The 13,313-nt window shown below is 37.0% G+C and overlaps 1 protein-coding gene across 1 annotated transcript; it reads right to left on the bottom strand.

Moving 5' to 3' along the window:
- Positions 1-5,920: 5,920 nt before the first annotated feature.
- LOC102910359 (olfactory receptor 5K3-like) lies at positions 5,921-7,333 on the bottom strand. Its single transcript, XM_006981592.3, has one exon. It carries the CDS (start codon positions 7,330-7,332, stop codon positions 6,406-6,408), a length of 927 nt encoding a protein of 308 aa, XP_006981654.1. The 5' UTR covers position 7,333; the 3' UTR covers positions 5,921-6,405.
- Between the last annotated feature and the right edge of the window lie 5,980 nt (positions 7,334-13,313).

The following is a 13,313-nucleotide window of genomic DNA, read 5'->3' as shown; positions in this document are numbered from 1 at the left end:
TTTAGGGTTTATTTTTGTAGATAAATATTGTTTAAATTTGACTGCATCATAGAATATCTTGTTTTCTCCATCTATGGTGATTGAAAGTTTTGCTGGGCACAGTAGTCTGGGCTGGCATCTGTGGTCTTCTAGATTCTGCAGAACATCTGTCCAGGCCCTTTTGGATTTTAGAATCAAAGGACCAGGAATCTACTATGATCTAGTCTCTTCTTTAAAAAAAATAATGGAAGGGGAGAGGAATAAAGTGGGAAGGAGTAGGGAAAGGGAGTAGATATGGGAGGAATGTGGGGCAGAGATGTGGTAAATGTGATCAAAATGAGTTGAATAGAATTATCAAAGAATTAATAAAGTTTTTGTTGAAGTATACAATGCTTTTGGAGATGGTACAAGTGGAAAATTTCTTGGCAAAGAAGTATGAAGATCTGAGTTGAGATGCCCAACAGCCATTGAAAAAACTATATGGGTGTGGCAGTGTGGTGCATGCCTTCAATCCCAGCACTTGGGTGGCAGAGGTAGGCTGATCTCTGTGAGTTTCAGGCTAGCCTGGTCTTCAGTGCAAATTCCAGGACAGCCATAGCTGTTACAGAGAAACCCTGTCTGGAAGAAAACTAACTAACTAACTAACTAACTAACTAAATAAATAAATAAATAAATAAACAGAATTAAATAAAAAGATGTATGGAATGGAGGCCTGTAATTAATAGCAATGTTGAACAGGCAGCCCTAGAAGTATCCTGGGGCTTTCTATCCAGCTAGCGTAGCCAGTATGTGAGCTCCAGGTTCAGTGAAAGATCATGATACAAAAAGTATGGTGAAGAAGTACTTGAAGAAGACAATTGACTTCCACAGGCATATATACACATGTGTAAGTTCACTACTCAAAATAAAACACAGATATGAACACAGAAATATTTCCTTCTTGGTAAGACAATGAAAAATACGGACAATTAACTATTTTGCAGGAGTGTCTCACTTTGAAATCCACTAGAATGATGATGTGGGATGCTAACCCACTTTTCTTTCTCAGAATCATACATTTACTCATACAAGGCTGCATATGAACCAAGACTGTCTTGTCTTGCTTGTTGATACATGACCCAGGACAACAACCACTGTTGTGAATGAATTCTACCACTGCCCTATAGGGTAAACTGGGTCTGGGGAAACAGAGAGTAGAGAAGATCTGCTGTCAGCCTACCTGATCATCTGGCAGACATGGTCTGTGACTGAACAAGGGATAGCTGCCTGAGTTGGGGGCTGGGACACAATGACGAAGAGATGTGGGAATGCAAGTGGGGGTGGTCTTTAGGATCCACAGGAGGCATGGACAAGGAGGAGGGGAATCTGCAGCTGGTGTTGTGTTGTAGCACTTAGGGAAACCCTGAGGATTGGGTCTGGGGTAACAGAAATAGTGGAAAAGGTCCATGAGTAGCCTAATTGGGCTTCTGGCAGGTATTGTCTGTGTGTCCTCCAAGTTTTCTTACTGAGAGTTTGAGTTTTTCAATTTCATCTTCATTTAAACTTGAATCTACTTCAACATTCCTCTCTTTTAATTGAATTCAGTATTCAATAAAATATCAGTATTCAAAGAATTATCTTCTTCATTTCATTCAGCCCAGCTGTATATTTTCATTTTGGGGGCAGGTCATTACTCAAGCATTTATTGTCCTCCTTTTGGAGTTCAGTGAAATGTTTACTTGTGCCTTTTTTAATTACCTAAATCTTTGATAAAATTTATGATTATTCTTTTAAATTCTATGTCTTGGTGTTCATAGGTAGTTCTCATTAGAGAATACTTCTATAAGATTAATGGGTTCAACAAGAGGAACGCTGTCTCGGCCACTCATGTTGGTTTGATTTTACAATTTGATGTAGGGATGTAGACTTCCTTCTTTGGTTGTGTGTCTGATGTGATAATCTGGCCTCCCTACATTGGGCAATTTCATGACCTGAACTAGGGCAGGGAAAGCTAGAAGATGAGCTGTTTAAGTGGACCAGGAAAAGGTCTCTCAAACCATTGGTCTGGAGTCAGACCTGTAGGTGCAGAGATGGCAGAGGGCAAGGGAAAGGACAGTAGAGAAAAGGAGTGACTTGACAGTCAAAGACAGCTTTTGAAGAAAGCATGTTTGAAGCCCACCTCTCCGAAGCTAAACCTGTGGGTGTTGAGATTGCTACAGTCAGGTTGGAATTGGAGAGGATGGGGAGATGTATAGGAAAGGCAAGAAGAAGCTACTCACCCAGCAGTGGTGCCTTAGTAACAAGGGGGATTCCTAGGGTATAGTCTGGAACAAGGCTTGTGGATTTGCAGATAGTGGGGAGGAGGGACAGTGATGGCAAAGGGAAGAAGTGACTCATCAGGCAGAGGTGGTTAACATGTGAGGAGGGTTCATGGCCACAGATCTAGAACTAAGCTTGTGGGATTTTTAGACAGTGATTATTTTGGGGAAGAGCATGGAAAGGGAAGATGTTTACTATGTTATGTTACACCTCTGTAAACCTCATGTCATTAATCAGAATAAAACTAATGACAATTAAATTGAACAGAATAGAAAGTGAAAGAAGAATGAGCTTCTATTGCATAAGTATTCCTACTTGCAAAATAATGTCATTTAATACAAATAAAAAAGTTTACAATACAGATAAGAGAAATTCAGCATTTATTCAAGGTCTTAACATAAAATGCACAATGAAAACAGAGTACAGAGCATCCAAAATACCATAAGAACTTTTATAAAGAGCAAGTAAAAGACTATATTCAACAAGGTAATAGTAACTATAACATATATTTGTTAAATTTTGTGTGAAATAATATTTGAGGTCAAACCAAAGGTACCAATCTCAAAACTCATACAAATGTTAACTCACCTATCACGAGATTTTTAGTTTTGTTTGAGAAGGAAAACCTGACACTGTCACTTATATAAAACAAGTAGCTGAATAATAATTTAAACCTGTGATAATAAAAAGTATCTGTAGAGATGTAGCAGATAAAGTGTATAGGCAAATGCTTCAATGCTTATCCATAAGAAACTAGCTAAACACACAACAAAGCACTATATAAAAATATAAAGAAAGAAATAATGAAAGTCAAATATTGTGATGTACATATATGGAAAGAGTTCAATGTTATGTTGTAAATTTTAACAAAAATGGAATGTGGCCATTGGGATAATATAGAAGAGAAAAAAAGACTGAGCTTACATGTTTATAAGTTCTTACTTATCCTGTGTGCATGTAAATGCATGTACATGCTACTGTTTGAGTGTGTATATAGGACAAGAGATCTGTGGTAGTCAGTTCTCTCATTCGACCACATGGGCCTCCTGGATCACACTTAAGTCACGTAGTGGAGGCATGCACCAGATGGACCATTTCACTGTCCCGAATGTGAGTGTTTTTATGCAGGTTTTTTTTTTTTCAAATAAGCACATAAAAAGTAGAATGAAAACTAGTTAAAAAAATTGTCACTTGGGTAAGCTCTTTGGGAAGTGTCTAGTTCTTGTTCTTGGGCAGGAATCATAAAGCCTGAGAACCAGGTTCTCATGACTGAGAGCTACACACGTGTCAGAAAATATTAAGATAATAGCAGAGTGACTCAGTAACAGCTTGGAACTCTTCAGTTGAGTTCCCAGTCGCTGAGGATTATTAGATATTACTTAAACTGTGAAAATGTGTTAAATTCCAGGAATTTATAGTGATCATTTTCAAAATGGTAATGATGCGCAAATATATTAATAGAATCAATTTATTCCAAAAGTTGGAAAAAAATGTTATATAGTCTGTTTTTCTAGGTATGTTGTAGGTATTTTATACATGAAAAGTTTTCCTCATTGAGTAAGTAGATATTTAAATATTTAAAGAGAAAGGAGAAGGGGAAGGAGGGAAAAGGGAGAGAGGAAGAAAGGAATGGAGGGACAGAAAAGAGTGAAAAGGTAAAAAGGGGAAGAAGAGTGGGGAGCAAAGGGAAGAAAAGAAAGGGAAATAGGAGGGGAGGAGGAAGAGGAGACTAGGAAAAGGAAGGCTAGGGGAGGGGAGGGAACGGAGGGAAGGAAAGGGGAGAGAAAGGAAGAGAGAGGAAGAGGGGAGGGGAAGGAAAAGAAGAGAGGAGAGAGAGAGGGGACGGAAGGCAGAAAGAAGACATGAGGAGAGGGGAGGGAGAGGATGAAGGGGAGAAGAAACAGGAAGAGAGGGGAGGGAGGGAGGAGAAAAGTAAGAAGCAGGGAAGGTGGAGGAAGAAAGAATTTATCACAATCCATGAAAAATATAAAAAAAAATTATTCTGTGATTTAATGAGGGACAGCATAAGGGAAATTCCTGACTGTATTCACAGAGATGAGAAACAGAATAAGGAGCAAATGATAAAGGGAAACATGGCTTGCAACTTTACAAGAAAGACTGTCTTCCAAGCAGAGTCCCATTGCACCTGTTGTGTCCCAGTGCTCACCCACAGGCCCCATTCCCACTGATGCATTCAGTTTCTCAAAGACTGACTCAAATGTACATTTTGTGTCTAATGTTACTTAATAACCAAGTCCCTTTAAAATATTTTTGAGATTATAATATTATTACATCATTTTCCATTTACTATCCTCTATCCAAACCCTCGAGTGTACCCCAAACTGCTATCTTTCAACTTCAGATCCTCTCTTTTCATTAACATTTGTCACATTATTTGCTATCTATCTATCTATCTATCTATCTATCTATCTATCTATCTATCTATCTATCTGTCTGTCTGTCTGTCTGTCTGTCTGTCTGTCTGTCTGTCTGTCTGTCTACCCACCCATCTACCTATCATCTATCATCCATCATCTATCTATCTATCTATCTATCTATCTATCATCTATCTATCTATCTATCTATCTATCTATCTATCTACCATCTATCTATCTATCTATCTATCTATCTATCTATCTATCTATCTATCATTCTATCTACTATCTATCTATCTATCTATCTATCTATCTATCTATCTATCTATCTACCATCTATCTGTCTATCTATCTATTTATGTATCATATAGCCATCCACCCACTTATCATCTATCATCCATCAATTAACTGATCAATCTATTAATTGATCTATCATCTGTATCTACATACATATGTGAAAACTGTGACTATATATGGTCTTAAGTATATAATATATAACCTTCTTAGTATATCTCTCTCTCTCTCTCTCTCTCTCTCTTTCTCTCTCTCTCTGTTTGTGTGTGTGTGTGTGTGTGTGTGTGTGTGTGTGTGTGTGTGTGTGTGTATACATGTAACTTTTTTTTAGAGCTGACCATTTGATTCTTGGTAACCAATTGATGTTTTCTTCTGTGGAGAAGAATATCTCTCCTGTTCTCAGCATTCCTTAGTTTCTTGTAGTTCTTTGTAGAGGGCTGAAGCATTTAAAGATAATCTCTACTTCCTCAGCTTTCAAGCATCTAGAGAAAAGGCACTATTGATTCATATTTTGAACGCTTAATCAGTAAGAGACAAATATCAAAAACTTGGTAAATCAGCAGTACAATTTGTTCAATTCCTTTTCTTTTCTGGTGAATAGCTGATTTTGTTTATATGTTTATAGTTTTCATTAGTTTTCTGCTCTATCAAGCTTGAATGACATCTAATTGTTTTTAAAATTATGAACATATCAATACTTTCATTTGAGTTGGTAAAGATGCTGTGATTCATAACAACCAATAGACAAAATTATATCATGGAGGAAAAATAAGTTGATTTAATGGATGCATTTGGGAGTTGCGGTATCATATATGATGGACAAATAATCAAATGAAGGAAAAATCAAAACTCATAGAAATGTCACTGTAATTGAATCATTTTGAAGCACCGACTGATAAACCTTACATATATACTACGGTTCAGAAAATGTGAGAGTAAAAATGACTAATATTCAATATGAAAATATTCTTGTTAGAGAATAAATATTTTGAACAAGGACATCTTGAAATACAATCTCTTGAAAGAACAAATGTCAAACTGAAAATCAAGTTGAGCTATAAAAATTTTCTTCCACTGTTGGAGTTGCTTATGGTAAGATTATAAATATAAGCTTGTTATTTTCTTCTAATTTTAAGATCTTAAATTGATACTAAATGAGTTCTAACATGGGTAATAACAACTTTATTCCTAAAATTTATTAGATACATTGAAAACTGTGGCTAGATACATTCTAATACTTCAGCAGTTCTATAACTTATTCCTGAGAGTTTCAAGCAGATTTTAACAGAATTTATTTATTATGAACTAATTCATTCAAATGTTCTTAGGCTTTCATAAATTGATTAATTTTTTTTTTACATTTGACAACTTTCTCATTATGTGTGTTTCTAGAAAAGGGCATTTTCAACTTTAAATCAATTGTCCAAAAAGATACTCCTTGTTTTCTAATGTTGCAGAATCATCTCTTCTTCATAGTTCGTTTCATCACATTTATTACTTCCTTATTTCTCAGACTGTAAATGAAAGGGTTTAATAAAGGAATTACTAGGGTATAGAAAATAGCTACAGGTATGTCTTTATCTCCTTCATTGACTGAATGTGGTTGAGCATACATGAAGAGAAGAGACCCATAGAATATTGATACAGACAGAAAGTGGGATGCACAAGTTGATAAGGCTTTGCCTCTACCCTCATTAGATTTCATTGTGAATATAGTGAAAAGGATATAAATATAAGACACTAGAACTATGGTAATAGTAAATATTTGAATTGACCCTGCCAAAATAAATAATATTAGCTCATTGATATGTGGATCAATACAGGAGATTCTGTATAATGGAAGGACATCACAAAAGAAGTGCTTAATTACATTAGACCTGCAGAAAGTTAACCTCAACAAAAGCCCCACTTCAATCATAGGGTGCAGGTTTCCTGCTATGTAGGCTCCTGTGGTCATCTGAAGGCAGAGCTTCTTGGACATCATGGTGTGGTATTGCAGTGGGTTGCATATGGCCACATAGCGGTCATAGGCCATTGCTGCCAGAAGAAAGCAGTCTGTAGTTTCAGCCAGACAGAGAAAATAGAACTGTACCATGCATTCATAGAGAGAAATCTTTCTGTCCACAGAAAAGAAATTCTCTAGCATCTTGGGAGTGATGGCACAGGAGCAACAGGAATCCATGAGAGCCAGATTGCCCAGGAAGATGTACATGGGTGTGTGAAGACGGCGTTCCACGTAGATCAAGGCCACCAGTCCGAGATTTCCCACCATGGTGATCAGGTAGATGGCAGAGAACACCAGGAACAGGGGGGTCTTCAGGTTTGGGTGATCTGAGAATCCCACTAGGATGAACTCATTTGTCACAGAGTAGTTGTTCTCAGCCATCTCACTTTGTCTGTTGCCTCTGTAATTACAAAGATATAAAATTGTGATGCTAAGAATAAAATTTTACTTATGTTTTCTTTTTATAAAAGGGAAATTTTTACCTTATGTACCTGCTACTGTCTCTGTGTGATTATTTAATCTTGTACAGTATTGGCATGCATGACCTCCAAATTTAACTCACAATTTACAGGTATACTTTTATTGTTACAAACTTGAACATTTTTTTAATTTGAAAAGGTTTTTCTTTGTGCATTTATGTAAGTATATCATAAAAATTTAGGGCACACATATTTGATTTATTGTTCCAAAATACTTTAGAAGCCAGGTTTGTTAAAGATCACTGAAATAAATTTAGAATAAAATTATAAATGTGTTTTCATTTAACTGAAACTTTTTAATGTATTCATCAGGAAGAGAAAAATGTTTTTTGAAAACATATTGTCAATATATTAAATTTATTTTTATGAATTGCACAAAGATTACTAAGGACAAATGAATGTGTAGTTATCTGTAAATAAAATTACCCAAAAGTTAAAGAAATGAAAATTTTTAAACAATGAGTGTGTTTATGTTATTATTCCCATTGAGTTTTTGAAATATTTAATACCTTCCTCTGCTTTGTCAAGCTAGTTTGCATGTGATGTTATTTACACTTGTGCCTGACTGTCTTGTCTACCATTGAACTGCTTTTCCCAGTCATTTATTTAAAAAAAAACTTTGAATTTTGAGACAATCTCATTGCTATCCCTTCTTTCCTTGAATACTCTCTGAAGCTCAGATAAACTTTCAATTTCCAACCCTCTGCCTTAGTTTCCTAAATAGCAAGGATTACTGACCTGCATTGACAAGACTTACCTAAAGTTCACATTTCTTGTATATAATCTACATTGCCTTATTTTTCTATTTGTATTTGAACACTTTTACTATACTGAAAGCCTTTTGAGCTTATGTGTGTACTACTTCTGTGAAACATGTTATCAAATGTTTTGAGGAGAGATACAGTTATCTACACTCCTGACTTCATCCTGATGACCTGGGAGGGGTGACTTTTCTTTCAGTATACTAATGCACCTTTTTAATCAATTCTTTGTTTTGCATTGGTGTTATTGTGAGGAAATATCTACAAAGTAAATCTTGATGTCATTATCTTATGAAAAATATTATCTTAAAAATTTTAAACTTGATTCTCTAAAACTTACACCAAATCTTAGACTGCATGGGAAGCACGAAAGTTCACCTTGTATGCAAAAAGTTACAAAATAACTAGAATATAAAACAGAATGGAATATGAAAGTTTTGGAACTATAAGGCCATCTTGTTCAAGACCACCTTGGAAACCTATAACAGATATTTAAATACTATATGAAAAGGCATCTTTAATATACTTTTAAAAAACATTTGAAGTAATTAGCTATGAGTAAGTGTGTGTAAAAAATCATTTCCCTCTGAGGACACCTTGTCTTTTGAAGGAGATAGGGTGAAAGGGAGGTAGGACAGCGATATAGTTAAGGCTTCAGCCAAGGATATACTTCGATGCAGGAATGCTGAGGTTGCCATAATCATATGGGGGCTCCTCCCAAGCTGCAGTGTCTCAGACAATGGTGATGAGGGGGACATGCCATGGATGCCATGCAGTTTGCAATTTGTTCTTGCAGCTCCCACACTTACTGTGATTGTTCTGTCTCCTCCGGTGATTCATTTCTGCAGTGACATACACGCAGTAGGTTTTGCTCAGATTTTAAAAACAGTACATGTAGCAGCCTGCAGAGGGATCTTGTGCATACAGAGCATCCCGCTTCTCGGCATCAGTGATCTCAATGAGATCCCCATTCTGAACATGAACTAGAAAGCCGAGCTCTGACCAAGATGAAAGCCAGGACATCTCCACACCCCACTTCCAAGAGAGTGGGTGTGTGAGGGTGCTGCCACCGGGCAGGCATACAGCCTGGACAAAATGTCTGCAAGCTCTTGTTCTCAGAGTTTTGACAGGCATACACATTGATGGGTATGAATATTTTTTAACAAAAAAAAAATTACAGTGAGTTTTACAGTGACCTGTGCTTTCTTGAAAGCTTACTGAGCCTGATGCTTGCAATCCCAGCTGGGAACAGACCTCTTCCACAGATTTATGGCTTTCCCAGGCACCTCAAGCATCAGGGTGGGCAGTCTGACTTGAGCAGGGCCAAGAAAAAGCATTATTCTTCTGCCCTAGCAGGGTAAGTCTTCTGAGACTGCATTCGTTCTTTATAGAAATATGAATGCTGAATGCTGAATTTATTTTTTAAATAATAGTAAAAATACATTTTTTTAAAATAAAAAATGGAAAAATGCACAGAAAACAGCACACACACACACACACACACACACACACACACACACACACACACCCTGATATAACACTGTGCTGTTTTCCTGGGGTTGTTTATTTTTATCTCTTTGGCTTGGCTGGCTGGTTTGCAATGGTATTTTATTCTAATCAAAAGTAAGGTTTTAAATGGGACCAGAGATTACTAAGTTCTTACTCACCCACTCTCCAACCCTGATTCAGCTGTGTGGAAATTTCTCTACCTGCTGACAAAGCAGAACCCTTGGCATCCATGAAAATGCTGCAGCCCAGGATCCCTGCCAGCATCAGGCATCAGATGCGTTTGGCAAGGCTTAGCAGCCAGAGAACCAGGATGATAGTTAAGTTTTTGCCTGTGATTCAAGAACAAGGGGCTTCCTTCTCCCTCCCTGGGGAGGACTGTCTCACCCTTCACCTTCAGTCCAGGGGCTGGGGCTTAGGAGCCAGGTATGAGAATCTACCCTTGTCCCAATACCTCGCCCATGCCCATGCCCATGCCCCTGACTCAAGCTGGTGCTACCTAAGAAAGTTTTCCTCTTGCTAGTCCAGTCAGACATGGAGAAGGATTCAAAGGAGGGTGTAACTGTGAGACAAAATGTCTTGGTTGTACCTGTTTGGGGATTAGCTTTGTGTTTAAATAGCAAACACAACAGGAACTAAAGTTGAGACTTATTTCTCATTATAAAAATAAAGCAAAAAAATAAAATATTAAAAAACATTAACTAGAAACATTTTGATTTTCTGTTTCCTTGGAAAACTATGCTCTCCAAGGTGTGCCCTGCAGGTTAGAACCTCATGAGATGGATTAATTTCTTGTATTTTTAACCTTAAAGATAAAATAGCTTAAATTCTAAAATTTTGCATCCAAATTTCATTTTGTTTTAGACTGCTACTAGCTCTTAATACTTACTGATTCATTGGGACACAAGGAATGACAAATTTAATTATATAACTTTATGCCCAAAATGGTTTTGTTTTTCAGTAATCAAAACACTGAGAGAAGGTAATCGAAATTTATTTGTTCAGGAATATTTTATAAGACATGTCTGAGTCATTATGGAAAATTAATTTAACATACACCTGAATTATTTAGGTGATTAACTTGCAATCTTACCTAAGTATTTTGGGATTCTACCTTGTAATCATAAGGTGAAATGGATTACAGTATTGTAATCCATTGTATTGTATTTCAACTTGGTTCCACATATCTTTGAATTGTGTGATGGGCTATACACTCAAGAAAGGAGTCAAAATTTAATTTAATTTTTATTTAAAAATTAGTAAAGAAAACATTTGGCATGCAGATATTTAAGGTAAAAAGTTATCTTACCTGGATTTCACTGAGGAGCACTTTCTGAAAGTACATATTTGCCTTACAGACAAGGCAGAAATTAATAACAGGAATGTACCTTGATCTCGCAAAAATTGAGATGGGAGAAACCAAGATCCCGGCTACCCACCTGTAATGACAGCTATCTACCCTGTACTGCAGACTTAAAGCCTTCTGTCAAATCCCGAGAGGATTTCCCAGCACTGACATCAGTACTTTTCTGTAGAGAATTTAAGTCCTAACAAATATGAACTCTTTGAAATTAATTAAAACCACCCAAATGAGAACATGGTCTTACCAAAGTAAGCTTGAAAATTATCTTGCTAGTTTGGGTGTAACTTACCTAACACTTAAATTTCTCACCATGGGTGCATACAAGTAAAGCAGATGGAAAATAGTCTAGAGTTTGACACTTTAAGTGAGGATGTAAAATTAATATAAGTTATGAAGATAATTAACACTAGACAGAAAATATGGCTCAGCAGCAAATGTGCTGCCCAAGTAGGAGGATCTGAGTTCAAATCCCCAGAACCCAAATTAAAAAGGTGGGCATGCCCTCATGCACTTGTAATATTAGTATTTGGGTGAGGAGTGGAGACAGGAGGATTGTTAGAGCTTGCTGGCCCTCAGCACAGCTCCAGGTTATATGAAAGACTTTTTGTTGAGCACATAAGATGGAGTGTGATAGACCAGGACAACCAATGTGCTCCTCTGTCCTCTGTGTGGATGTATGTGTTCACATATTCCCATACACTTATGTATATATACACCAAACACATATAGCATACACATACAATCCTGCCACTCTTTGATCTTAAGATGCACTATGCCCTGAAAACTTGCCCCAGAATTTGAACTTTTCTTTTCTTTTCTTTCCTTTTTTTTTTTTTTTTTTTTGTGTGTGTGTGTGTGTGTGTGTGTGTGTGTGTGTGTGTGTGTGTGTGTGTGTGCTCACGCACCCACGCACGGACAGCGGTATTTAATTGGCTCTCAAACATGGTTTCTACTTAGTAAGGTATGTTTTTTTCTTTCTTTTTGTTTGTTTGTTTATTTATTCATTTCTTTTACATCCTGACTGAAGTTTCCCCTTCCTCCTTTCCTTCCAACCTCTCCCCACCACATCCCCTCAGCCTCCTCCCCCACATCCACTCCTCCTTACTTTCTAATCAGAAAAGGGCAGGCCTCACATAGATATTGACAAGCCACACCTTTTATCTTTCTCAGAACTGCAATTCTGTATTAAATAGCTATAAGTCAGGAGTGAGCCATTAGTTACTTGGTGGCTCTTTGCAGGAAAATGATCTAAATCTTTAAAATATGTGCATTGCCTCGATAACTTAAGTGGAATCAGGATACCTGAAAGGATATTGAGTAGAAGGGGCACTGGAACAAACCAGTTGGGGGTAAGAGCTTGGGTTGTAGGAATAATTTGCGGTAAGAAGCTCACAATGCAGTCAGGGGAAAGATGTATAAAAAACTGTCTCCAGTGCAATTAAGGATGTGATGTACAAGGAGATAAACATCTTATATAGGGATAGCTGCAGGGATGGGGATACACAGAGAGATATAGAGACAGGCACACACATATACACATATGCACAAAAGTCAATAAAGAAATGTCGATGACAATATTAGGTAAAAAGAGAGATGAAACAAGGTGAGAGAAAAGAATATTGGGAAAAGGCATTAAAACAATAGGGGAAATAGAAACAAAATTACAAAAAATTAAGATATTTCTTCAAAAAGTGAAGTTAGCTAATTACAAGTGATAGGAGATGCCATAGATCTTAGAGACAAGCCTACTACTGCCTCTTGCACAGCACATATAATTTCTAACTGCATTCTAAATGCTGATCCTTACATCCACAGAGAAGTGTAACTCCCACCTACCATCAAAAAGCTCCTTTTCCTGGAGATAAAATTACAGAAATCCAGAAGTTATCAAACTGCAGAGATCAAAATTAACCATGAGATACCCATGCCCAGTGAATTCATTTGCAACACAACCCCTCCATCTAAGCCTCAGGTAATGTCAGAAGGAATAGGATGATTGTAAGAGTCAAAGGACCAGGAATCTACTGAAATAGTCTCCTTTTTACAATGGAAATGGAGAGGAATAAAGTGGCAAGGAATTGAGAAAAGGGGATAGATATTGGAGGCACGTGGGGCAGAGCTTTGGTGAATATGATCAAAATAAGTTGAAAAGAATTATCAAAGAATTAATAAAGTGATTGTGGAGATGGTTCAAGTTGAAAAATTCTTGGCAAGGAAGTATGAAGATGTGAGCTCAGAAGCCCCACATCCATT

The sequence above is a fragment of the Peromyscus maniculatus genome, chromosome 12 (genome assembly GCF_049852395.1).
Source record: "Peromyscus maniculatus bairdii isolate BWxNUB_F1_BW_parent chromosome 12, HU_Pman_BW_mat_3.1, whole genome shotgun sequence".
Classification (NCBI taxonomy): Eukaryota; Metazoa; Chordata; class Mammalia; order Rodentia; family Cricetidae; genus Peromyscus; species Peromyscus maniculatus.
Note: the sequence above shows the minus strand (reverse complement) of the source record. Positions and strands in the feature narration are given on the sequence as shown.